Raw genomic sequence first — 27287 nt, 5'->3', positions numbered from 1 at the left:
TACATTACCCATAGTTCTATACGGTGTTAGTTGGCTAGCTAGTAAACGAAAGTTGTTGTTTTTAAAGTTGTTACGCAATGTAATTTCAAAGGTTGTGTACGTTTGTATGAGATTCATCGTCTCAAAAGCAGAGTGTCAGCATCTTGACGCTAGAGAAGGTAAGATGTCACGCCTAAAATGAGGGTAAAGGGGGCTAAATGTCTATGTAAATCGTGGTCGACGAAGCTGTTAAGGCTCCCAAATGGTGAGCAGAACCATTCACGGTCTCTAGTTTTTATTTTATTTTAATAAATACATTTTAATCGATACTACTGCTCATATGGTCATGTTGGTAGCAAGCAGATATTTAAAACCTAGTTAAACATTTTAGACCAACTGCAATGTAAATTACAGTGGAATTAAATGTCAGTAATCCGTTTCAATGGTATTCGTCGACCGTCTTGACATTGTTTTGTTTTTGTTTTTTTGTTTTTATTGTTCATTTTTCCTTTCGGAACATCCCGGCATTTAACGGCGTATTGGATTGCTTTTGCCTGTGAGTAGCAAACCATGCAGATTATTATTGTAGTCAAAATTCATTTTATCACATTTTAAAATCAAAATAACTGTCACAAATCAAATTCCTCACAAATGAAATTACAATGATGCAAAATGTAATACTTTTCAATGGACAGAGGGTTATTTCACTCATTTCACCGCGTAAGACATTTTGAGTAGTGACAGAAGATTGAAATTGTCATATTGTCACCTTCCTGAGATCTACACAGTTTAGTAGTTCTGCACAATCTGGCTCCATTCCTGACTCCTCTTTGCATATGTCCTCAATAGTCATTGTTATTTAGTTTTAAACAACATTTTCAATTAACAAACAAAGGTCTTGAAAATCGACAATTACAGCAAATACCTTTACTGATCATGTGCAGTTGACATTCCATCATGACATCCTGACGCCGGTGTCTCCCTGTCACAATGAGCGGCGTGGTATTGGGCCTGGTACTCGCGGCCGTGTTCTTCCTGGCGCTCGCCCTCCTCCATCGCTATGGTGACCTGAGGAACCAGCAGCGGATGGTCCTGCTGGGGACGCTGGCGTCCTGGTACCTCTGCTTCCTCATTGTATTTGTACTGCCGCTGGACGTCAGTACGGTACGTACACATTATAGAGCAGAGGTGCCCAAGTCCGGTCCTCGAGAACCCCTATCCATCCTGTTTTCCTTGTCTCCCTCCTTCAACGCAGCTGAATTCAATGACCAACTCATCAGCAAGCTTTACAGAAGCCTGCTAACGATCTTGATCAAGAATCAGGTTTGTTGGTGGAAAACAGGCTGGATAGGGACCAGACTTGGGCGTCACTTTTGTAGAGTGTGCTTCAGTGAGGCAATTTAAATGCACTTCCCTTTCAGACCATCTACAAGCAGTGTCTGTTGGATAACACCCATCATCCTGCCCCTGTTACACCAACAAGATTCTCTTATACGACAGAAAATGGATCCACTCTTTATCCAACTGAGAGGTAACTAAGATGGTGGTAGTCTTCAACACTACACTACTTATCCATCCATCCATTTTCTATACCACTTATCCAGCTTTTTCGTTTTTGTTCCGCAGCAGGGAGCTTAATGTTTTCTTTGCAGGTTGTTCATCTGAGAGACTGGGATGCTGTTTTGGTTAGCAACTGAATTGAATATGGCTCAACACTTGAAAAAGACCCCCAAAAATATTAGAAGCATTTAAAAATAGTATTAGAGCAACATTTTTGAAAAATGTGATACAAATACAAAAACATTGCAAAATAGTACTTAAAATGGCAGACAAAAATCATAGAAAGATATTCGATAACAAATACAAAAATATTAGCCGAATATACACAGCTGCTAAAAATTAAAACAAACAAAAATATAAGATAAAAAAGTATTATGCTGAATATTTTACAATAAATGTAAAATATGTGACAAAAAATAAAAAGTAGTATTAACATAGCACAAATATTAGATAATAAAAGCAACAATGGAAAAAATACACAAATATAAGAAATTTAAAAAATATTAGATGAGTAATAAGAAAAAATGTAGATGCTAAATTTAATGTGACAAAAGCATTTGAAAATGGTTCTAAAATATTAGATACCTATTAGATTATAAAAAAATGGACCCCCCATACAAACAAACAACAAACAAATTAAAATAAAGGCATTTGACAAAAAGTATCAGATGAAAATTTAATATTTAAAATTTGATAATTTCACATTAGATGACAAATACAACAATGTTATACAAAAATACATCTACAGAAAACAATGTAAACACATCTGATAGAAATAAAGAATTTTGACAAATACAAAAATATTAGTCAAAAACCATACCGATGTTTGACAAAAATACACTGCTGTTACTGAGCATTACAAAAATATTACATTAAAAATGTATTAGAAAGTAATATTACAAAAAAAAAACAATAGAGTTCAGCTGTAAATTAAGGCAGTTAAACACGACGATGATGACGATGATGATGATGATGATGATGATGATGGTGGTGGTGTGTGTGTTGACAGTGCACCAAGTGTGTGTGAAAAGCCATGGAGTTACATACCAGATGGTGTTCTTCCTGTCTTCTGGAGAGTTGTGTATTGGACCTCTCAGTTTCTCACTTGGTAGGACACACTTTATACGCACACAATTGTACCTAATGAAGTGGGTGTACTGTCTATAGTACATAACCTTTATGCGTGCAGGTTGCTGCTGCCCTTCATGCAGTCGTACGCACGGTCAGGAGCGTTCTCCCCGTTGGGAAAAGTGAGAGCGGCCGTTGTTGAGAATGCCATCTACTATGGCACCTATCTTCTCATCTTCATCTTTTTGCTCATCTACGTCGCTGCACACCCGCAGTGGCGACTCACGTGGTCAGTTCGCATTGATGTCGTCAGTTTATTCAATATGTTTTAACGGTCTCACTGCTCGAGTGGTGAACCCATATTAACATTTGACATCCCACTTATAGTGACATAAAGGTTTAGCTTTATGATAAGTTGGTAACATATCACCATATTGCTAAGAAATACATCTAAATATTAGGTAAAACTGCACTAATGGGGGCAGAACAATAATATTACTGCCGTCGGGCTGAAACGTCCTATGTTACAAATTTTGTAAATTTTCAGTCTCATCAGTCCACACGTGCGGATGTTGACCAATCACAAGTGTTAGAAATGGCTTGACGTAATGTTAATGGTTGAACAAACATGCTGTTTTTGGGGTCTCCTGAGGATTGTGAGTGTACAAGGATTCCACCAGACGCCAGCATAATATATTACACAAGAACATACAAAAATACAATATTTCAGTCACCTGTGTTCAGGACTGAGTTTCAGACCATCTGCATCACGGCTGCCAACACGTGGGGCCTTTTTCTCCTGGTGCTGTTGCTGGGCTACGGCCTGGTGGAAATCCCACGTTTTTATTGGCTGTCATCCTGCCACACCCACTTACTGGCCAAGACCTACTTCAAGGTGGCAAAGATGGCCAGCGAGAAGGCGGCGGCAGAGGAGAACTTGGCCGATATCATGGAGGTGAGGGAGCCGAAATGCTGCTCTGTTTCTTTTCACTACAAATCAAATTCTGGATTATGTTTGCGTAACGAATGTCTGCTCCGATGTCATCAGGAGGTGTCAGCCATCAACGCGTCAGTCAAGTACAACCACACGTTCAAGAAGTTTGTGGACACCATTTTGACAAAGGTGAAGCTTCAAGTAACCTATACTCTCTTTTTATGTTTATTTGCTAATATCATCTCACTTCAGTGTCCCATAGAGTATCAGGAGGAGATGGGCAAAGATGAGGAACATCTTTGTGAAGATCATCTCGTCCTTCCAACCAAAAGAGGCCTTGTTCAGCTTCATAAAAAAGTAAACAAAGAGACTTCAATGCAATACGCTGGATAATAAGCAATAATGCTTAGAAATTACACAGAAATATCTACACAATTCCCTACAAATTTCAGATAAAATATTTGACTTTTAAAATATGAAATTATTAAGAAGAAAAATGTAAAAAAAAAAATAAAAATTAAAGATAAAAATAGCAATTGTTCTAAAAATATGCGGGATCAAATTAGGTATTAGAACATACAGAATATGAAACAAAAACACGTAATATTGAATCAAAAATACATTTGGACAAAAATATGACAAATACAAAATGTAATGAAATACTAGAATAAAGATCAGGAAAACAATACATCAATCAGGCAACACCCAACCCAATAAAAAAGCACAAAATATTATAAACTATTTCACAAAAATATTCAATTAGGGGGAAAAAAGGAATATTCGGGGGAGAAATGTAAAAATATAAGAATAATACAAAATAGTAGAAGACAAATGACAAATATTTTTGAAAAAAAGGGGATAGAACATCCTACAAAATATAAGACAAAAATATTCAATAAAAAAATATTACAAAATCATGCAAATTGTGACAAAGTATTAGACACAAATATTAGGAAAATATTAAATGAAAAAATAAATATAAAAAAATAGGAAATATATAAAATATAACACAAAATATTGGTCAAAAACAAAATATTTGACAAGAATATAACAAAAAATAAATTGACAACACATTCCTCACTGCTTTGGTTAGCACTGTTAGTGCACTTTTGAGGTTTGGAGTTGGAATCTTGACTCCTGCCCTCCTGTGTTGAGTTTGCATGTGATCTTTGCGCTTGCATGAGTTTTAGCAACACACTTTATTTTCCTCCCACATTCCTAAAATAGACAAATTAGGTCAATAGAAAACAAAATTGTCCTTAGATGGGAATCGTAGTTTCCCTAATAATGCCCTTCATTGGTTGAGGCATTAGCATTCCATGGTCAAAGAGAGCAAGCTATTTGCAACACTTTAGACTGGTCAATAATGTATACCAATAAATTAATAACAGACTGACCAGTAGTCTAGATTTGTCAAAAACATGAACTTGGCCAAATTTGGACACGGTTTGTAGCTGATAGTGACGATACTATATGTGTTTTTCAGGTGATCTCCGCCGTGCAACAGTGCCGTCAGACTCGGGTTCAGTGGTCCATGTTGTTGGAGCGTATTTTCCATCTTGAAGACGTTGCTAAGAGCCGCAGCAGCCCGACGTGTCACTTTGTGCGCAGTTTTACCACGACTGAGCGTGAAGGCTGCATTCGGAGGTTTCTTTACACTCCTAAAGTAGGTGAGTGTGTGGAAATATTCCCATTTTCTCAGATTGTTTTGACAAATATTTATACAATACGTGCAGTAATTTCACTTTAAGTTGCCAAACTGCGAGTATGTGGTGGTCAACTGTACTGGATGCGTGTGTGTTGTCCAGAGTGGTACTGGGAGTGCGTGTTCCGTCAGGTGTTCTACAAGCTGCTGGCGTTGTTGCTCTTCTTCTTCTCTGTGGCAGTGGTGTGGTCCGAATGCACCTTCTTCAGCGTGCATCCGGTCCTCTCCCTCTTTGCAATTATCGTCCGCATGACTGAACAGCAACGCTACTACGTTTGCACTGAGGTGGGCTCCAAGTTGCTCGACTTTCAAAACAAAATTTCCCATTGTCATGGATTCTATTTGGAGTCATTCACAGCGTTGCCATTTAGATACAATTACTAATCTTACGGGCAGTGTTTAAAGTAACTTAACATTTTGTCATTATTGAAAATTCTTCTTTGGGCTTATGGACAACCGACATTTTTGTCTTCACTTTGGACACTGCTCTTGAAAGTAGGAGCTGCTTGCTTGCTTGCTTGTTTAACTCCCTAGCTATGCTCCTTGTTGTTATGGCAGCAAAACATGTACTTGCCATTGATTATGCAGCAGTAGTACATTGACAGAGTACCACAATTTAAAGAGTTTTTCAAGAACTGTTGCTCAGTCATTATTATTTTTTTGTGTTGCTAGCAAAAATTACACTTACTTATTTTACCACTAGATGGCAGCAGCAATCTTAACAGCCAGTGGTTATGTTGCAATGCAAGTTCAGGCTTCATATCTGTTGTTTTATAGATTATTTGGATGAAAGCATGTCACAGACAAGTGTTTTGAATTCTGAAAAAGAAATTGCATAACATGTCTCCAAGTGAGCCTCAGAAATACCTTCATTGACATCCCGGCTTTTGTCCGTGTCCGCCAGGTGGTGTGTTTTGTCACCGTCCTTTTCTTGTGCGTTTGCGTCTACTCCACCGTGTTCCAGATCCGTGTATTCAACTACTACTACCTGGCGCCGCATCACCAGACGGACGCTTACAGCCTGCAGTTTAGCGGCATGTACGCACGCACAGCACACTCATGGTTGCATCATTAGGTACACTTGCACGCATCTATGATATCATGTCTTCTCTCTCAAGGTTATTTTGTCGTCTGACTCCTCCCCTGTGCCTCAACTTCCTGGGTCTGATCCACATGGATCCCGCCGTGTCCCAACCGGACCGAATACACACGTCTTATACGTCTGTGGGTGGACTTGTCATTTTGCAATGTCATGAAATACATTGGTACCTTGACTTAGGAGGTTAATATATTCCGTTACAGCGCCATTGATCTGTTCCAGGCCTACATGTAGTGTAACTAAATGCCAAAATAAGTCTTAAATTGTGATTTATTTTCTTTGAGTTTTAAGTCTTAATGGCGTTACGGAGTTGATTGCTTAAGATAGAACACCATTAAAATGTATTTGTATTTTTAACATCGTACTGCTTTTACTTTGCCAAGTCGGCTACACAAACACCTTACTCATGTTTTTTCTATAATTTCAAGATTTAATCCAATCAATACACTTTATCATTTATTCTATTTCGGCACTCGTTTTGTTCTATTGATCTATGGTTAGAAAATAGAAGTTTGATAAAGTAGAATTAAAATTATAGTTTAATTAAATAATAAATTAGATAAACACAACAGATACTTTGACTGCATGGTATACAATATGAACTGATGGTGGCCAGATGTTGTGAATGACACTTGTTAATCGCATTTTTGCTTTTAACACAAAGCAAAAAAATCGAGCGAGTGACGGCTTGGAAAACTCATATGTTGGGGCACTTGTAAGTCAAGGTACCTTTGTACAGAAGGACTAACACTCACGTATTATGTCCCTACTAGATCATGGGTTCCATGCATCTGCTGTCCTTCATATCCAACGGCTTCTACATCTATTACCCTGTTTTGGTATTGCTGCTGTGCTTTGCCACGCTTTACAAGTGAGATTAAATACTGTTGTTGTCTTTTATACTATATTATGCATTCAAAGGGTAGTCCTCATTTTTGACATTTTTTTGTGGGTTTGGGTGAACCTAAACTTTGAGTATTGTGCATACAATGGTAATTCATTGGAATTAACGGGAATTTCATGCGTACGTGTTTTTCTAGTCTGGGCTCTCGCTGTTTGAACCTGCTGGGCGTCCATCAGTATGTCGCTGATGACGACCTGAGCTCGGACCTGGTGGATGAGGGCAAGGAGCTTGTCAGGAGAGGTCGCCTTCACATTGTCACTTTACCAGTTGCTACAAATGATTTCTCAATTATGTCTTCCTCTTTTGTTTAAAATGTTTTGTCTTTTTTTCACAGAAAGAAGAAAACGTCAGAAAAGCGAGGATACAGCCAATGGAAGATTTGTTAGTATTTTGTGTGATTCTACATATTTATTGTTTACTGTAATTATTCTTCACGTGTACAGTGGAAATAGTGCAAATAGGTGAGTTTTTCAGCAAATAATGGAGATTATGCTAAAAGAAATCTGTGAATAGGCCGTCTTGTGGCAAAGAGCTATGGTAAAGTGAGTTGAGGAGCTTGATCTAGAAAAAAGTAGTACTTTGCCTCCATCGTGTGGCATCTAGGAATTTTTTTAAAACCTTTTTGGTGGAGTCTCATTTCCTCAAGAATTTTTGCTGTTCGCAGCAGGCCTTGGAAAACGGTCAGCCATTTTTTGTTTTGCAGTGGTTAATTTCTTTTTATACTATATTACTTGATTGGAAACAAATCTTTTATATCATTATTCACAGGGTTTCAATCAAGAATCTTAAAAGTTAAGAGTTTATTTGTTTTATATTTTACGATACACCGTGGTTAACTTCTTTTGGCAGGATGATAATGAACAAAGGCAGGTTTAAAAAAACACAGCTGTTTGTTACATGATACTATTCACAGTGGTCAATCTCTTTATACACTTGTATTGACAAGAAAAATTACTTGAACGTCTCACCTCTACAGTTAAAGGCTTTATGATGGCCACAAAGTGACCCGGAAAGAGGCCAGCTGAATAGCATGTATTCAACTTAAGAAGTTTCACTGTATAAATACTTTTTTTACTTATGTAATTATTTCTCACAAAAAAACATACTGTATTGCTTTGTGTTGTCAGGCGTGGCGAGAGCGATATGGAGGAGTCCACGGGGCCTCCGGGGGGAGCAGAACTGGTTACACTGAAATTAAAGATGTCCGGGAAACACAAATCAAGAAAAGCAGTGGGGACTCGTGTAACGTTTACATTTTAATTTTTTTTTAAACTTTTACTAAAAGTTTAGTGTAACATTATTTTGTCTTTGCAGTTATCTCTTTCGCTTGGCGAAAGTCAGATGAGCAGCAGAGGACTTTACTTCACGACAGTGACAACGATGGATGATGACAAAATATTCTCTCCATGAGCAACCATTTAGTTTCACACTGTATGCCCATGTTGTCTAATTTCATGACTGCACTATTTCTATAAGGAGATCTACACTGTGACATTACCCATTTTGGGGGGGATATTTGACATCCAGAAAGCTGAAAGGGAAGAAAGGAACCTTGCATTGTTTAACATTTAGAAGCTCTTAATGAAGTTATTCTGGAAAATCAGAATTTGCCAAGAGCATTAATGCATTCTATTCTGACATGTTTTTCCTAAATCATCTCTAGAAACTGTGAAGATGAATGAATGATGTGTGTGGATTGTCGTTTTTCTACAAATGTTCCTTTTTATGTAGGGATTCTTTGATAAGTTATTAAAGTATACAAATAAAACTTTTTTTGTGTTTATTTGTTGTATATATATATATATATATATATATATGAATGTATATATATATATATGTATATATATATATACACATATGTATATATATATATGTATATGTATATATATATATATGTATATATATATATGTGTGTGTATATATATATATGTGTGTGTATATATATATATGTGTATATATATATATGTGTATATATATATGTGTCTATATATATAAATGTGTATATATAAATGTATATATATATATGTGTGTATATATATATATATGTGTATATATATATATATGTGTATATATATATATATGTGTATATATATATATATGTGTATATATATATATATATGTATATATATATATATATATAAAACAATAGAACAATTTGTGACACCGTCAATTTTCGTCGTGCATCCTCCCCATGAAAGTGCATGTGCTGCCTTCAAAGTCCGTCGTAAAAAGATACTATCAGCGGTAAACTCAACACGTTGAAAAATCTGCTGCCACCAATGTTAGTCGTAAATGCGGATATCTAGCAGTTTGGTGAAATATCCCGAATGATTAAATTGTTTTTAAAAAAATCCCGCATTGGAATACGTCGTCTATTGGTGGGTCCTTTATTTTTCTGTAAAGGTAATTTAGCTGTGTGCCAGAACACCCTAAAATTTGTTTACGACAATACTGGAACGCATCACCTGCGGTTCCAGTACACAGTTGTAAACAGAAGTATGTTGCCATTCGTGTTTGCTCATTAGCTTAAATTTCAATTATAACACAGCGTTATGCCACTTTGTAGTCAATCGGGGCGACGTTGCGATACGCTTGGACAAGATTAAAAGCCGCCGATTGTGCCGAATCATCTCGGCGACGCATTCCAGCTCCTGTCTGAGTTTACCCGGTAAGATGATGCTAACCTGTTAGCACGCTAACGTGTCAAAAAGAAGGAACTGAAAGAAAGGGGATAGAATGCTAGCAGGGTTAGCGTTAGCTTAGACCGAAGCTAGTTTTTACGAGGTTCCTTTATGTAATTTTAAGGAAACATTAATGAATTTCAATTGGTCATCGCTAGCTTTTAGTGGCATGTCTTACAAAAGCAGTGTTGACGCTTGGTTTGTGAAAAAAGTTTCTGCTATTGCAAAAATAAATGCATTTGAACGTGACAACTTGCTATTAAAATGCATTATTAATGGCTGTGATTTAGTTAATTTCCTCGGCTCGTCTTTCCTGCTTGTCTGCTTTGACTCCTGATGAGTCTTTACATCTTTGACGTCCATTTCCATTAGTAACTACAACCACTATAATAAACATGTTTTTAGCATGAAAGTCAAGCATTATCATTGTAAGGGTAGCAGTTCTTAGCTGAGCTAGTGTAGGTGTAAGCCAATAAAGCAGTAGTGGTAAGGGAATCAAAATCAAAATGCGAAAATAACATTTAAAGAAATGTACGTGTCTTCAATGTGTGGACTCGTATATTTACAAGAAGATTACATTTCACCATATTGAAGTGATATATTTTACATTAAACAGTTGAAGTAAAATAGTGATTTCTGTGTGATACTTTAGGGACGCCCTTTATTTAAATATATTTATAACAGTTGCAAGGTGTCTTGCTCTATGATATGCCAACAGCTTTACATATTGGTCAATGCAGCTCTGCTTACCGTTGGCTTCATGCTCGTTTTTCAGACGATGTTGTCCGGCTGTAGTTTGAAAGTGTGGGCTCTTAATCCAGCCTAGCAAGTGCGGGGAAGTTTGGGCAATATTATGTAAAGTGGTCTTATTTTTACGTCACACTCTGGCAAAATTCCGAAGGGCTTGCTCACGGACACTATTTCAGAAATACAAAATATTTCTGTGGTAAATACTGTGGTGTTTATCTTCACACTTGATGAGTTGGGGGCGGCAGGTACTCCAAAGGCCAACCTATTTCTATACAAGCGTTTCGAAAGTTAATTTGACATAATATTAGAATTTTGATGGCACTTAGAGGTGCATAAATTTATAGACAACTAGTCGATTATCAAATTAATCACTCGTTATGTTTTTTTAAATATTCGATTAGGTTCCTTTTTCATTTAAAATTGTCCAAATCCTCAGAATTTCAGTTTCTTAACAGTAAATACACAACAATGTTCTCCATGAAAGCAGACTGATCATCTTTGTAGTAAATCAAAGTAAGATATTTGCTTTTTCTTTGGAAAGCAATTTTTGCCTTTTTTTCTGACATTTTAGAGACCAAACCAGTAAGTGAATCATAGTTCATGGTTTTTAGGATTTATCAATTGGAAATAATATCCTGTTTTTAAATAAAGGGATGAAAATTAAATCACAAAGAGAAGAGACTATCCAGCAGCATGAAGTGCTATAAAGTTGTATATTTCTACATGCTGATACTGCAGGTTTGGAACGTTAAAAATAGGTTTGTCTACAAAAACTTTTCTCTTATCATTGTAATCACCAAAGGCAGGAAACAGCAAGCTACGAATAACGACCGACTGAAAAATAAAGTGTATGGAATGCTTGAGGTGGCTAGTGGGCACCGATGTCCCTCCCATGTTTTATCATCATCAGTAATAATGACCAAATATTTTTAGTGTCAGTAGGGCAGTATTTTAAAATTCACATTTTACCCCTTAGCATAGTGACCTTTATGGCTTAAATAGATAAGTTGATGAAAACTTTCTGTGGTGTGTTTGTAGACAAGTAATGGGTGGTCTGGTCAACGGGCGGCGTGGAGGAAGGTCTCCGCCTTTACTGATCGGCGCCCTGGTCGCGTGCATCCTGCTTCTGGGCTTCAACTATTGGGTGTCCAGCTCGCGTACCCTCGAGCTACAGGTAGCATATTCCCGTTACCTCTTCCAAGTTGCATTTCTATTTGATGCTGTTTTCCTAATATTATTTAAGTTTATTTTATTATTATCATACTTTACAAAATATATATGTATGTAAAGTATTATAAATTGCAAATTGTCTTATCTGTATTTGAAATGAATTATTGTAAAAAAAAAAATCTCATAATTTATATTAAAATGTTTTATTTCTGTTATTGTGATTCTAAAACGTTAAGTGAAACTGAAAATATGACTAGATTAAAAAAATCAATTGAAGAAACAAATCTTCCATTCTAAAAAAAAAAAAAGCTGGTACTCACATCTCCCCCTTAGGAAATAATGTTGAATGTAATGCCGGGTTAAATTCTGTTCAGACTCAGAGCACTGCATGCTGTGATTTCCACTGGCCACATTTAAATGTTTTAAGCCTTGGTGGAGGTTTGTGTGACGCCATCATCTGACTTGATTCCCATTTATCTTGGCGACAGACCAAGCTATACGAACTGGAGGGCCAACTGCGTCGCGGGGCGGCAGAGCGCGGCGCTGACGAGGTGAAAAAGTTCGAGTTCCAGAAGGAGATCCAAAGGCAGAAGGATCAGATTGATCTCATTGAGAATCACTATAAGAAACAGCTGCAGGGAGTTCAGAACACCTGCAGCCAGGAGAAGGTGCAATATAAATAGAATGATAGCGTTCATGACTTTGATGAGGCCAAACTCACTTTGTGTTCTTTTGTTCTGCAGGAAACACTGCAGCATAACATTTCCACCAGCACCAAAACCATACAAGAATTTAAAGGTAGCCATTTTGTTGCTTTCTCTAATAGTGGCCGTCCTTCCATATGGATGCTTACCGTGTCATCCATGTAGGACAAGTAAACTATAAAAAACTAAACTATAAAAAATAAACACAAGCATGGAAAAGTTAACTGCGGCGCTCAGTTGAACTAGAGTGCTTATTGTTTTGTTTTAAAATGACACTGCCTCATCAATTGTAATATAGTGGCAACATGTATTTGTTTTTGTAATCCTCATAGTTCTCCATTTAGTGTTGTTTTCTTACTGTGTGTCTGACCTCCTTTTTGTGCCGACTATCCTTGTACTTCCACTGCCACAAGGCGCATTTCCGAATTCTGCCTAGCAACAAGCGGCCATGCCAAATCGAGTTTGTTTGTGTTTCCATTTTGTGGGTTTCAATCAGTTCTTTTAACGTTGCGTCCTTTGCGACGGCAGGCCAGCTAAATCAGATGAACGACGACCTGGGGACGCTTCAGAAGGAGCTGCACGCTTGCCAGGGCAACGTCAAAAGCCTCAACGACAAGCTCACGTATGACATGTAAGGAACGCCTTCAAACATAAGGCCTGCAATTAAACTACTGCCATCTGTCTGTTTCCTGTAGTGCTCATCCTCTTTGGGGGTTCGGATGAGCTGGACTTTTTTTCACTGACATTCACACCAATAGCAAGTTTGGACACTCTCTTGCGCCCCCTTTTTAACCGCAATTCCTCAAAATGGTCGTCAAAGATTAGCGTTGCTCAAAATGGCTGCTTCAACCTAAAATGGCTGACTTCCTGTCAGTTTCCAGCTGGTATTGTTGAGACTTTTTCGTATGGTTTGTTACACACAAGTCCAAGCCTTTTTGTTATGAATAGTGAAACAGCTGTTGGGGGGTCTTTTTTTGTTGTTATTAACCTTCCAGCACAGAAATAAATCCAAAATGGCTGCTTCACACAGAAATTGCAGACTTCCTTTTCACAATCGGGCATAGATACTTGAGACTTCATGTGTTCTGTTATGAATGATAGCCCACCCAATTTCATGACTGCTTATGAAACTAACTTTTAGGTGGCGCTAGTGGGTGAGTTTTGAAGTCTTTAAGCTCTTATTCATTCAATACACATACACACACTTAAATGGCAAGTCAAACCCTCCCAATATTGTTTAATATTGCATTAGTGGAATATGAGTTCAGCAGCAAAATCTAGCCATTTTTCTCAAAGGCTTTGGCCACTATTGCTAAAAAAGTAGCAGTCCATTCCATTCCAATATCAGAAGGCGGCCATTTTGCCACCTGCTGTCAAGTGAAAATGACATCACAGTTGCTCAGGTCTCAGGTAACAACCAATCACAGCTCAGCTTCAGAAAAAAGGAGAGCTGTGATTGGTCATTGCCAGAGCCCTGAGCAACTGTGATGTCATCATCAGTCGACAGCAAGTGGCAAAATGGCCGCCTCCTGTGATGGATAAAAATGGCTGTTTTTTGCTGCATAACTCATATTCCACAAATACAATATTAATCAGAATGTTAAGTTTAGACTAGCGAGGTCACATATAACATTATTTATTGTCAAGAAATGTTTAAGGTTGGCTTCCCCTTTAAACATAAGAAACAAACAAATAAGAAGAACATGCTATCGTCAGTGGTCTTAACATGTGTGTATGTGTGTGTAGGACACACTGCAACTCGCAGATCCTGACCCAGAAGGAATTATGTGACGAGCGAGTGGCCGCCGCCAAACTGGAAGCCCAGAAGAAGATGGCCAAGCTCGCCCTCCCCGCCGTCGCCAAGGTAACCGGCTCTTTAATCCCACTTTTTTGAGTGACATCACGTCACATGTCCCGTGAACCGTCGGCAGGACGAGAAGGCGGAGAATGACGGCGTCAAAGCGGATGGTACCGAGGTGAACGTGTCCCCGAAGGAGTCAGCCTCCACCCTCACGGCAGTCCAAGCCAACACCAACAGCATATTCAAGGAACAAGGTGAAGCACATTTAGCATATTACATTTAATCCACAGCTAATCGATGATCAAATTAATCAACAACTATTTTAATAATCGATTAATCATTTAAACCTGTTTAAATTTAAAATGAAAATATTTCTGTTGTCCTCCATGAAATCCGATTGATCTTTGTGTTGAATCACAATAATTTACTTATTTACTAATTACAAACAATTGCTTTTACTTTGGAAAACACTGATCCACTTTTTTTTTTTGCCTATTTGGTGACGTTACAGAAAAAAACTACCGAATTAATCATTTGATGCTCGTGCATTTTTTACACTGTCAATTTGATGTCCTGTATTTTTAAAAAAAATTTTTTTTATTAAAACAAAAATGGATTAATTGATTATTCAATTATGTATTGGTTAGTTTTAGCACATGCATTATTCATTGAAATAAAAATGTGATTTTTCCGCTAATTCGCGGAATTCCGCTTTTTTTATCTCCCCCCCCCCCCCCCCCAAAAAAAAAATCTGAATTTTTTTAATTTTTTTTTTTTTTAGTTCATTGTGTATGCACATGACTCCGACAGATAACATCTTCTGCTATAACAAAGACATTTGTGGTATGCTCTAATATGAGTTACTTTTCATTTGGTCAAGATACAATTATTTGTTCATGAAATTTGAACTCTTCAACATTATTTATGTGTTAATTTAGTAATCACATTAGTTAGATATGATGATATTCTCAGTGACCTTGGACCTAGCTGGGTGCCAGTGGCCCCCAGACCCCCGGCTAAATTTTCAGATAATTTCACTTTGGTCAAATCACATCCCTGAAAAATAAATGTTTTAATTTTTAATTTTTATTTTTTTTAACATCGCAGGTGTAACAGTGGGCACGGAGGACATCCACCTGTTGGACATGACAAAAGAGGCCCTCAAAAAGTCCGACGTGGCCCTGCTGGCACCGGCCAACAAATCCTCACAAGTGGACGAGGGGACCGCCCAATCAAAAGGTGAGACACACTGCATGGATCTCATGTCTGTTAATTGCGATGCTTCAACCATGAGCCGAAAGGTCTCTCAAACACCGAGGAGCTCCCATGGTGGAGTTATAAGTCTTTTAGCTTTTCGTATAAAACGGGCGTGTATCAATCATCGTAAATGGAGCAGGACTTAAAATCAATCAAGTACCTGATTTTTTTTTATTTTTTATTCCTTGATTATTTGAATTAGAATTGCGCAGTCTCTGTTTTATGCACACACGCACGAATAATAATTCTGCCTCCAAGATGATAGATTGTGGCACACATTAACTCATTCACTGCCATTGACGGCTATAGACGTCAAAAATTCATTTGAACTCTATCTATTCGTTTTTTCCCCACTTTTGTTAACAAGAGTATGAAAACCTAGAAATTTTGTTTTATTGTACATTTAGAACAGATATAAAATTTGTGATTAATTGTGAGTTAACTAGTGAAGTCATGCGATTAATTACGATTACAAATTTGAATCGCCTGACGCCCCTAATTTTTAATAATCTTTTCTTTTTTTTATCTTTTCTTTTAAAAAAAATTATAAAAACTACTAGTGAAGTCATGCGATTAATTACAATTAAAAAATGTAATTGGCTGACACCCCTAATTTTTAATGATCTTTTCTTCTTTAAAAAAAAAAAAAAAAAGAACAAAAGTGGATTTTTTTTTAACTAATAGAAATAGTTAAAATAAATTGTTTGACGTCTATGGCCGTCAATGGCAGTGAATGAGTTAATGATGTGACCTCTTGACATGGAGGAGCGAACGTCGCAGTTCTCCCCAAAAATGTTTCCCCTCCCCGATTCCTCGTTGGAATCTCTGATGAGAAAACCTGACAAGAAAACAGGCGTTAGGCCAGAGAAAGTGGCAAATAACGAAATGAGATCATAGCCACTGATGATGTTGACGCTTCTGTGCTGGGCTTCTCCTCCATCACATTATGTCATACGAAGCAGCGGACCCGGGAATGGGACACGTGCTGATTAGCCCAGGGAAAGCCGACAAACCCACCTCGGTGGAGAGACTAGACGGGGAGTTTTATGACCGTGATGACAAGCAGGCGCCGGGAGGAGGACTGGACAAACAGAAGCAACCCAGACGGGATGAAGCCATAGGTATGTGTGTGTGCGAATTTGTGTGTGCATATGGTTGGGTATGTCTGTGTGTTTAATGACAGAAGAGGAAAAGTGTGCCAATAACCATAGAACCTTTGACTGCAAAACACAGTCACGTATGATTTCATCAAATCGTAACAAGTTGACTTTTTTTTTTTTTTTTTTTACTTTACTTGTGTGACGGCACCACAGAAGAAATAAAGTGATCTTTTTTCTTTGACTTTGTCAGACAAAGTGATGGAAGATGAACTGGCCGACTACAACGGCGATGACGACAATGAAGGAGAGTTTGAGGCAGACAAGCAAGCTGAACTGGCTCAGAATTAAGGTGAAAATATACACACACACACACAAACTGAGGATATTCTTCAAATAAGAAATAGAACTGAGTAACTAAAATGACTCCATCCTTTCTCACTCTATTGTCATGTTTTCCTTGCAGGAAAACGCACCCAGTTGACACGTGAGGATTGTTGATTGCAGGCTTTTTGACTGTCAGTTGATCCAACAGAGCAAACTTGTAATTGTTTTAAATAGCAATTTCGAGTCATATTTGAGCTGGCAGGACGGACGTGCTCACTCTTTCACCAAAATGTCCACCAAATGAAGTTAAAGCACATTGGTTGTCCGCGACAAGCTAAAGAGCTGGAACCATTGAAGAATGAACTCAACCTAATCTGCACCAGCAGATCACTTGATTTTAAGTACGTATGTGTAACAGATTTTTTTAAATGTGTAAATATATCTTGACCTGCTGAACAAAGACTTTATGAAAATCATAAAATAAAAGTGGTGTTAAGAGGATTTATCATTACTGCTTTTATGAGAATACAATTAAAAAAAAAGGGAGACCATGATTGATATAACATGGCTTACATTTTTAGCAGACCGTCAATAAAAAAAAGTATTTTATTCATGCGATTTTTTTTTTTTTTTAAACCAACACAAATCGTATGTAAATATAATAAAAAAATATATTTTGGGATTAATCAAATCAATTGTATTTCAAGTATATATTTTGGACATTAAAATGAAATAGGCAGACATGAACTGATACTTAGACCATCGCTAATAATTACTCGGCAAATATCTAATAAATTTTGGATTTATCCAAATCACCTATATTTTGAGAATAAAATGAAAACAAAAGGCAGACTATAAGTGCTATTTTAGTTGAACATGAATAATACAATTACAATAAAAAAACATAAATACGTTCTAATTTTTTAATGAAATGCAGGCTGAACCTGAGATTTCAATAATAATAAAATACGATATTCTACATTTACTATAAAACCACATTTGTGTTTTTCCAAAATCATGTACTTAGCATTTTTTCCACAGCATTAATCTTGAATTAACCTTTCCTGGAGAGGTAGACATGATCTGATCAATTTCTGAATATTTCCGCTGAAAAGGTTTTATTTTTAAATAGAATTGAGATGACACTTTTGATAACAACACCTTTATTACAAGTCTTAACCAGTGATGACTGGTGGAATTTTTGCAGACAGGAACGGAAGTTGAACTTTTTCAATAAAAGGTAGAATGTGAAGGATTTCTGTTGCAGTTTGTCAACACACCGTTCAAAACTGCCGCTCCTATCGGGCTCAACGCTTCAGAAGCTCGGAGGCGTTGATTGAGACTGACTTCATTTATTTACATCCAGCATTTCTTTTTGAGGGAAATCCTTCAGATGCTACCTTTTTAAAATTTGTCCATTTAATTGTCACTCAGCTAGGCAGGAGGGCAGTGCCCTCCTGCCTAGCTGCCACTGGTCTTAACATTTCTTAACACTTACATTGACCACACAGACAATATACAGTTACAACACGCACGCACACACACACACACACACACACAGTTGCGATGGGTGGATCAGAAGCACAGCAGGTGATTGGATTCATAGTGTCACATGATCTTGACCACAGGGAAGTACTTGTGAGCCGTGAAGTCAAACTCAGGCAACACCTGGTGAATGAAATAAATTTAAGTGATACAGCAGTAATAATAAGAATTAGTCATCCATACCATGGTCTCCTTCTTGTGTCCTCCAGCCAAGAGTTTGGTCACCACAAAGTTGGGTTTGGCCACTCTCAGGATACCGTTCACCTGTGGTCACAAAACACGAGTTGCGAGGGTCCCTTAATTGATTTGCAACAAGAGTGATTTGGCACAACAACAAGGCAAATGAATGTAAAGACCTCCGGGTCGGGGCTGGGGACGTTTTCCAGGATGAATTTGGCCTGCTGGAAATGTTTGCTGGCAGCCAGGTAGAGGTCGGCAGAGCCCGGAGCAGGATTGTACTTCTTCAGGTCAGACATTTCCTGTGGGGTGGGAGAGAATCCATCCTTTAGATGCTCACTGAACTGAAGTCTCAGGCTCTCAGCAAAAGCACCCACCTTGAATTGTATGTAGTGTACGGGCGGGGGTGTGACGACGCTGTTGAACGGTGCAAAGCGGTGCTCATAGCGAACCTGCTCGCTGTCCAGCTCAAACTGAGGCTTGCGCACCTTGCCGTCCATGTCCAGCGCCACCATTGTCTGACCACATGGCGGACGAGTGAAGGTTACTTACTGACACACTTATTACTAAGCGCAGTCCAAAGAAGGCGTCGTACCTTGTACATGCCAGCACACATGTTCTGGTAGGCTTGACTCATGGTGATCTCTTTGCTCAGGGGACGAACTGCACACATATGGTCAAGCAATGCTACGTTAGCTTTTGGTTCAGTATTAAAATTGACAAAAATAAGATTGAAAAGGTTTCGATTGATTCCCCACCTCACCCCCCATTTTAATTGGGTGTTGGTAAAGACAAAAACGACCAAATAGTTAATATGTTAGCTCCTTTTTCTGCATGAGGATTGAGGACTAATAAATACATAAGATTTAAATGTATACCACATTCAAAAATAAATTACCTATTTTAAAAAATAATTGTATCTTAAACAAATGAAAAATATATAAATAATTAAATTAGTTAAATTAAATTTTAAAATACACTGTCATTAATAGGCTGTCCTTGAAATGATAAAAGCATGTTTACATAAAATACATAAATACATATATTAAGATGTATTATAAATTATAGTATATAGTATATATATAAAAAAAAAAAAAAAAAGGAAAGCAATGATGATGTCAAATCGAATGAATACCGAGCTCTCCTGGAAAAAAAAAAGATGTATTAAAAATTAAAAAATAAATAAATATATATATATATAAATAATATATATATATATATATATATATATATATATATATATATATATATAAATAACTATAAACTAAATACCTGTGCATAATAACATATCAATCTGAACATATAATAATTAATAATAATAAAAAAATTGTTAGCTTTTTTCATGGTGGGCGGGATCTGTTTATTAGGTTATTTTTTATTTGTGAAACCATTTGTGCTGAATCATTTATATAGATAAATACTGACTTGTGTAACATACGTTCATGACTGTACATGCTAGATGCATCGATGCTATACTGATTATTCTTTGTCCATATTGTTACGGACCACAGAAAATACAGTTCATTCAACCCAATTTGTGACACGGCTTGGACCCTATTCCCTGCCAATACATGTAATAATAACCCCCCCACCCACCACCATGTACCTTTCTTCTTCTTCTTGCTCTTTTTGCTGCTGCGTCCCTTCACCTGCTCCTCCAAGATCCTCTCCTCGGCCATCTGCGACGCATCCGCTCGACTCAACGTGGACATCAGCCACGCATACAGGAACTCCGACAGATACCTGCGCCGTGACTAGATGTTAGTCCCTTATCTTTAGGGCAGCTATCGTGGCTGTGAGGCGAAGCGGCGTACCAGTAAACGTAGTAGTACTCGTGCATGCTGTACAGCTCCAGCTCAAAGCCGCTGAGCAGGTACTCGATCATAATTCTCAGGTTGTGGTAGAGGATCCACGTTCCCAGGCAGGCCAGATGCTGCCGCTGGGGCTCGTATTTGATCAGCAGGCTATGTAGGGCCGCGTCAACCTTTTCCGCCTATGGTGGAAGCGGGGAGACATGTAACTACCGTATCACTGTGGAACCTCAAAGTGGAGTTAAATCGACTTTATTTTTATTTCATTTCATATACAGTAGACGCCTGGGTGAGACCTTAATTACTCAGTTTGTAAAGCTTTTGCAATTATTTCCAATGGGAGGGGGGGGGGGGGTCTATTGTGTGCTATGCTAAATGTCACCTCATCCTGCAAGGTAGCAAACTCTTCCAGAATGTGACCCAGCTTGTCCCGCTGCCGGGCTCGGTTGTGTCCGTGGATCTGGACCAGGCTGCAGAACGGCTGTGGGAGGGAAGACAAAATCAACCAGAAGATAACAGGATGGAAGGACAGTGATGAGGTCAGAAGTGTGGAGGACAGCTGAGGTACCCTCGAACAGTGTGTGACAAAGGAGTCGATGTAGTCTTTAGCCTGGTGGTTGTTGAACAGACAGCATCTACACACACACACACACAAGATACACAAGTACTACTGGTGGAACAGCGAATGCCTTACAGTCAAAGGTTCCGGGTTCAAATCTCATTTGAAATTAGATATATATGTCTAGATAGAAAATATCAGACTTACTTGTATGAGAGGACGGGTGGACTGACAAAGTATCTGAGGGCGTCTTTGATCATGTCCTGCATCAGATGGGTGCCAAACACTTTCTTGTTGTCAATCAGGAAGGTCGTCTACACGGATCACAACAATTACGTTCATTGTCAACAGTGAGATAACATGCGCAACGGGCGCTAACTCACCTGAAGTAGAGATCTGGACAGCACGCATGGAGACTGCTCGCTGAACTCATAGAAGAAGTCCTGTTATTCAACACATACACTATATTAAAACATAAGCTTTCCCTCCACAGCAACATCATCCCGACGAAAGTAAAATTCCATCGTTACGTTTGGAGAAAAAAAAGGGACAACACTCACAACTGAAATACGGGGATGGCAGTGTCACGGCTAAGCCAAGCTATTGTTTCCCAACCTTTATTGGGCCAGACGGCCATTTTACACCATGGTCAACAGATGGTGCACACGCATATTAGGTAAAATCCTCCCCCCGTTACCAGAATGCCGTGCAGGTTGGTGGTGTTGATGACGTCACAGACGGTCTTGATGCGCTCGATGAGCTTGCCGAAGTAGGCCACCATGTCCTCCCTCTTGATGATCTTGGCGTAGCGAGGGAAGGTAGGGGGCAGCAGCCGCTGGTTGACCAGTGGTTCGAAGCCCATCATGATAGGGTGATCTGCCATTAAATAAGAATTTTAAAAAATATATATATACATATAACTCATTCTTAATCCAAATACAGATTAGATCCTGTGTTTTTTTTTTTAACCTCCTTTAGTGGTATCATTCTGTGACTGGATGCCATGCTGCACGCTAGAATGAATGGCTGACAGGAGGTCAGCTGCCTGGGCAACGAGCTTCTGGGCCTCCCCCACCGAGCTGGTCTGTTACACAACACAAACAAACGCAACGCTCACTTCCGCGCCTGTCACTGTGAGACTTACTGGAGTGCAAGTTAGCAAAGTTACCTCTTTCTTGGTGAAGGCAATCAGTGCAGTCAAGAGAAGGCGTGTGAACTTGATGCGGTTGAATAGTGCCAAGTATTGTTGGTGCTGGGAATAACACAGACACAGGAACAGCAATTTAGTGAACAGGAACACAGGAAGACGATGGCAAAGGAAAAACAGGTCAGGGATAAGAATGAAAGTCAGGAAAAGGAACAGCAAGTCCGTGACAGGAACAAGAATGGAAAGTGGGCGATGGGAACAGGAATGGTAAGTCAGGAACAAGAACGGTAAGTTGGTGACCAGGAGGGAAAGTCAATAATAGGAACAGTAAGTCAGGGACCTGAACAGCACAAAAAGAAAGGAAGAGCAAGTCAAGGATTGGAGTTTCAATTCAGGAACAGGATCGGGAAGTCAGGAACAGAAAAAGTCATGACAGGAGCAGTAATGACATGAACGAAAAGTCATTGACATGAACAACAATACAGGAACATACAGGAAGTCGAAGGTACAGCAAGTCAGGGGGCATAAATACAAGTCGGGAAGAGGTACAGCCAGTCAGTGACATGAAAAACGCAAAAGGCACGTCAGGTACAGCAAAACAGGAAAAGAAAATTGAATGAACAGCGAGTCATGGACAGGAACGCAAGTCAGAAACAAAACATCAAGAACAGGAACAGCAACTGATAAAAATAGTAATTGGGGACAAAAATGTCAAGTCAGAAAAACAGTAATAGGATCAGAAAGTCAGGTACAGAAAATTAAGGATTTAACAACAATGAAAGAACAGGAAGTCAGAAACATTAACGCAAGTCAAAAATGGCAACTCGGGAACAAGAACAGGAAGTCCGATACAGGAACAGCAATTGAGGACTAATCGAAGGAAGGTTACGTCATGCACAGGAAGTGTAAGTCAGCCATTATGCAACAGCCAGATCATCTGCAAGCGATTATGTATCAGACAATCAATCACCTCCAGCTCCACCTCTGGGTCTCGCTGCTCGCCCTGACGACTGCGTGTGCTCTGAAAGAGGGACACAAACAAAAACATAAAAACACTCAATGTAACTAGTCGCGAAGTAACAAACTTGATTAATGAGTTACCTTGACTTTCCTCTGCAACTCATCCTCCACATCTTTCAGCATACCTGCAAGTCAGTGAGATGCATTACAGATCTTTGCTCTTGTTGACCTCATTTGATGAGACTACATGGGAAGGAGTAATAACGTACCTGTGACCCGCAGGTCTGTGACATTGTTGGCCATCCTGAAGCCGTACGTCATCGCCTGGAAGTCCTCCTACACAAACATACAGTAGATGTCACCCTCCGCTTTGTTCTCCCACGCATCCGTCAAGATGTTAATCCTGCAGCTCACCTCCTCGAACACAGCTGCCTTGTTGACTTTCTCCCGTGCGATGTCGCAAATTTTCAGGATGCCCAGGGCGAAGGCTTTGAGGGCGGGCTCCTCAATCAGGTCCGGGTTGTGGACGTACAGGCACGTGAACACCGTCTGGGCGAGGGAGTGGCCCTCCAGCCATGTGATCTGCACACGGTCACATGATAAAGCGTCCAGATGTGTGAATTTCGGAGAGATTGGTGAATGTTCAGTGGGAAACTCACCAAACAGCAGAAGCACGTGTCCATGATTCCGATGAGCTCAGGAAGGCTCAGATCTTTCACCTTGATGGCGTGTTCCTACAGGGAAGGAAATGGACATTTAAAGCATGAATAAGGTAAAAAAAAGTGCTTTACCTAGAACACATTAAATTGACTCTGTGCATGAAATGGACTGTTCACGTGTGCTTAATGAGAGCACTAGTGTACCTTGATGGCTTGCTCAAAGTTGAGCACTTTCCTGTTGACTTGGTTCCCGATCATCCCGGCGTCCATCTTGGGATCCATCATCTCGATGGCCGACATGGCCTCAAACAAGCCGAACCTACCACAACAGAGGTTTTTTTTTTTTTTTGCTATGAATTCGCTTGGATCTACTTTGCTATTGCGGTCCTTTCTATACTCACAGTTTGTCATGAAGCAACTCCCCAAGGCTCAATTCTGCATATATAAAATAAAAGTGAACGTAAAAAGAGGGGAAAGCAGATCTATATGATGTCCATGATTACGTACCTTTACAAGAACTTTTGAAATCATAGGTGATATCCACCCAGTTGGCATTGTTCTTCAGCTTTTCCGGGATGCCCAGACCCCAACCTGCATCATCCTCCTCCACCGATGATTTCATCACCATGGTGACAACTGTGCATTCACATAGAGGACAAGACTAGACTAAAGTTTCTTACTCATTTTTCTACACATCGCATCTACAAGTATACGTTACTCTGGCATCACACGGAGGAGCAGTTCATGCTAGGAGGGAGCCTAAAATGGTGTCAATTGCACGCTCGGCTGCACTAAATACTCGCTTGTTAACTGCAAAAGGGGAGAGCGCTCATCACACGTGTTTAGATGACTGAGACTGAACCCGTGTCTAACTGAATAAAAATAACAATTACTGGTACAGTGACAGTCCCACTGCTAGTTCTACAGATTCACAAGAGTTTATTTTTTATTGCATCACTTGCTACATGTCAAACTGGATTAGAATAACAATTGCACCTACAATCAATTACTGTAATAGAGAGTAGAGATTCACAAGAGCATTCAAATACTTTTGACATGCTTCGAGAACAATCATGAGAATGCTACTTCATTTTGGATTTAATAAATAGTGACAGTTCCCCAACAGGATTTCTACTACTAAAAAAGTACCAAAGTCCAAAGATGCATACAATTATGATAAATGAGCTCATATTGTATTAGGCTAAAGAAGTTTTCAAGCAAGGGGTGGGGTTTCATGATTGGATTAGGGTTTCAAATTGGGGATTCATTGAGGTTTCAAGGCAGACCGAGGTAATTTAGCTGGATTTGGATAACAACTACAGCCATTTAACATACTGCTACTTTAGACACAATCTAATGGTAGAACATTCATGCGAGTGCATTTTACTTTCCAACTATACAAACAAATAATGTCGGTTCCAACATATCTTCTGCAAGAGTAAGAAAAAAAAGAGATGCGTAAAGGCCACAATGTTTATTTAATGCAAAATCAATGACTCGAGGGACACGAAAAAAAGCAAGCTTTTCAAATATACTGATGCAGAGCTAGCAAGATGCAGTAATGATAAACAGCGTATATTAGCTCAAGGTAACTTCTTTATATTTACAGTTTAACCTCTCCAACGTCTAACGAATGGATTAGCACAGTGGAAATGTGATGTTCTGACTGAAAACGGAGACATACCTTATTGTTTTGTAATAGCCATGTAGCTTTAGCTGAAGGGGAAAGATTGCACAGGAACTGCAGGCTGGGCGCAATAATATGACGTCATCGGCCAACGCAAACTTCCGGGATTTGTAGTTTGTTTTTACCACCCTCATCCCGTTCAAAACACAGCCCCAGCTAGAAGCCTCCGGCTAGTAATTCTCGCCCAATGTAAAATATTGTCTAATTAGTATTTGGTGACGACCATGGCGCACTGGCTGTATCAAAGGCACTTGAGCACGTAAAACCGCAGTGTGAGTCGTACTCTCGCGTGGCTCGCTCACTTGACAGCCCCTCTCTCTCTGACAGTCGGGGGGGCTGCCCCTCATCACAACATCACTAGGGCGTTTCAGCCAGCCAGCAGCCAGTCGACACACACTCTTACCGGATAAATACACACCCTGTTATCTCAAGAGGACAGCTGTTCCTTGCTGCGCAGGTACGGTAGGTCATGCTCATCCTCTTACGCCGCCTCCCGGGCTGACCGCTTTGGTTCTCGGCGGCGGGGGCGTTCTGAAAATCGGCTTGATTTGTGCGCGCAGTCCCGCGTTAGCTTACTCGACCCCAGCGGCAGGTGCAGCGGCCCCGGCCCGCTAACCCTTTTAGCCCCTTCGGCTTTTTATTACGCCTTTACAGGCAACTATTGGCGACTTAGCTACCAGAGACGACTTCACGTTTCATCTGCGTTGTCATTTCACTTTGCTTCCATGCTGGATTTATGAGGGTGTCGTCGCAAGGGTATCAAGTCAACCATCTGTCAAATTATAATGGCTGTCAAGTGACAGTGCAACAACGTCAAGCTCGCTTCATAAAACACTTCTGAAACTGTAGATCAGTCCAAAAGTCCCCAATACACAAGTGCTCATTTGTTATATCAATAAAAAAGGAAGTGTTCAGTTGCCATCTCATTTGGCTTTTCCAGTCTTACTGGTCAACATTTGCTTTATTCTCACACGTTGTCAACCCAAAACCTTAAAAGAAATATATTTTTTCCTCATGAAGACCCCAATTTACCAAAACACATCATTAATAAATGATAAAGTCATTAAAATGCATACATTTTCTACAAAATGTGTATTTGTAGGCTTTTTGATATCACTCCTAGTTAAGTTTACTGTTAAACAAAACAAATCTGACAAGCACATTTTGTATTTAAAACAAACTATTCTAAGTCCGGTGCACAAACTGTGTAGCAACGCATGTAGACAGACAGTATAACAATGCTCACACACTATAAAAACAGTTGGGTCAAAAATAACCCAATTACGGATTTTTAAAAAATGGACCGGTCCACTTTCTGGGTCAATTTGACCCAACTTTCTGGGTTGTTTGATACAAAAAGACCCAATTTTTTGACCCAAGTAAATGATCTGACCAATGTTTATGAGTTGTTTTACACTATAAGACCAATTTCTCGACTCAAAGTAGAGGATCGGTCTATTTTTGACCCATAGTTTGGTTATTTTTGACCCAACTGTTTTTAGAGTGCAGGCATGTATGCTTCATCCTGTGCAAAAAAAAAATAAATATTACTGCGGATTACTGTGGTACTTATAGTTGTTGAGTGAGACTCTTCTTTATTTTTCTGCGTGACTGTTTTAAGGTATTTTCACACTGCACTTGTATTTTGGGTTTGCCATGGGCAACAGGTATGGATGACAGCACCCCAGTGCAGGCTATTAATACGT

The 27287-nt window shown here is 39.1% G+C and overlaps 4 protein-coding genes across 11 annotated transcripts in view; 3 read left to right on the top strand and 1 right to left on the bottom strand.

Annotated features, from left to right (window-relative positions):
• Window positions 1–9011, top strand: LOC144049472 (G-protein coupled receptor-associated protein LMBRD2B-like). 3 transcript variants are annotated; one of them, XM_077562432.1, is made up of 17 exons: window positions 1–158; window positions 924–1143; window positions 1401–1510; window positions 2549–2647; window positions 2729–2896; window positions 3352–3562; window positions 3656–3730; window positions 3794–3898; window positions 5028–5211; window positions 5350–5531; window positions 6151–6284; window positions 6365–6470; window positions 7119–7216; window positions 7386–7489; window positions 7584–7630; window positions 8377–8479; window positions 8564–9011. In XM_077562432.1, exons 2-17 carry the CDS (start codon window positions 970–972, stop codon window positions 8635–8637), a joined length of 1974 nt encoding a protein of 657 aa, XP_077418558.1. In that variant the 5' UTR covers window positions 1–158; window positions 924–969; the 3' UTR covers window positions 8638–9011. The 3 variants fall into 3 exon arrangements, with proteins under 3 accessions (XP_077418558.1, XP_077418556.1, XP_077418557.1); XM_077562430.1 differs by having other exon boundaries at window positions 8377–8491; XM_077562431.1 differs by lacking the exon at window positions 1–158 and adding an exon at window positions 170–535 and having other exon boundaries at window positions 8377–8491.
• Window positions 9012–9653: 642 nt separating this feature from the next.
• golm1 (golgi membrane protein 1) lies at window positions 9654–17537 on the top strand. 2 transcript variants are annotated; one of them, XM_077560806.1, is made up of 11 exons: window positions 9654–9917; window positions 11719–11854; window positions 12339–12518; window positions 12594–12648; window positions 13083–13185; window positions 14301–14418; window positions 14486–14609; window positions 15463–15594; window positions 16575–16733; window positions 16963–17061; window positions 17176–17537. In XM_077560806.1, the coding sequence occupies exons 2-10, from the start codon at window positions 11726–11728 to the stop codon at window positions 17058–17060; spliced, it is 1098 nt and encodes a 365-aa protein (XP_077416932.1). In that variant the 5' UTR covers window positions 9654–9917; window positions 11719–11725; the 3' UTR covers window position 17061; window positions 17176–17537. The 2 variants fall into 2 exon arrangements, with proteins under 2 accessions (XP_077416932.1, XP_077416931.1); XM_077560805.1 differs by having other exon boundaries at window positions 9678–9917; window positions 16572–16733.
• Window positions 17538–18182: 645 nt separating this feature from the next.
• Window positions 18183–25839, bottom strand: naa35 (N-alpha-acetyltransferase 35, NatC auxiliary subunit). The gene is made up of 23 exons (XM_077560804.1): window positions 25579–25839; window positions 24402–24530; window positions 24296–24329; window positions 24099–24213; window positions 23895–23969; window positions 23650–23817; window positions 23505–23571; window positions 23377–23420; window positions 23246–23296; window positions 22297–22380; window positions 22098–22212; window positions 21826–22004; window positions 21512–21571; window positions 21336–21442; window positions 21138–21204; window positions 20952–21050; window positions 20573–20751; window positions 20365–20501; window positions 19354–19421; window positions 19136–19276; window positions 18938–19060; window positions 18765–18845; window positions 18183–18704 (listed from the first exon to the last, which is right to left on the bottom strand). The coding sequence occupies exons 2-23, from the start codon at window positions 24520–24522 to the stop codon at window positions 18645–18647; spliced, it is 2175 nt and encodes a 724-aa protein (XP_077416930.1). The 5' UTR covers window positions 24523–24530; window positions 25579–25839; the 3' UTR covers window positions 18183–18644.
• The window catches only part of agtpbp1 (ATP/GTP binding carboxypeptidase 1), a 30734-nt gene continuing 29233 nt past the window's right edge, over window positions 25787–27287 (top strand). For 2 of the 5 annotated variants that reach the window (XM_077560803.1, XM_077560801.1), the window contains exon 1: window positions 25790–26038. The gene's annotated coding sequence lies outside the window, so the exon portion shown is untranslated. Of the gene's footprint in view, window positions 26044–27287 lie in introns of all 5 variants that reach the window. The other 3 variants (XM_077560800.1, XM_077560798.1, XM_077560802.1) reach the window with 3 other exon arrangements.

The sequence above is a fragment of the Vanacampus margaritifer genome, chromosome 3 (assembly GCF_051991255.1).
Source record: "Vanacampus margaritifer isolate UIUO_Vmar chromosome 3, RoL_Vmar_1.0, whole genome shotgun sequence".
Taxonomy (NCBI): Eukaryota; Metazoa; Chordata; class Actinopteri; order Syngnathiformes; family Syngnathidae; genus Vanacampus; species Vanacampus margaritifer.
This window is presented reverse-complemented; position numbering and strand designations above follow the sequence as displayed.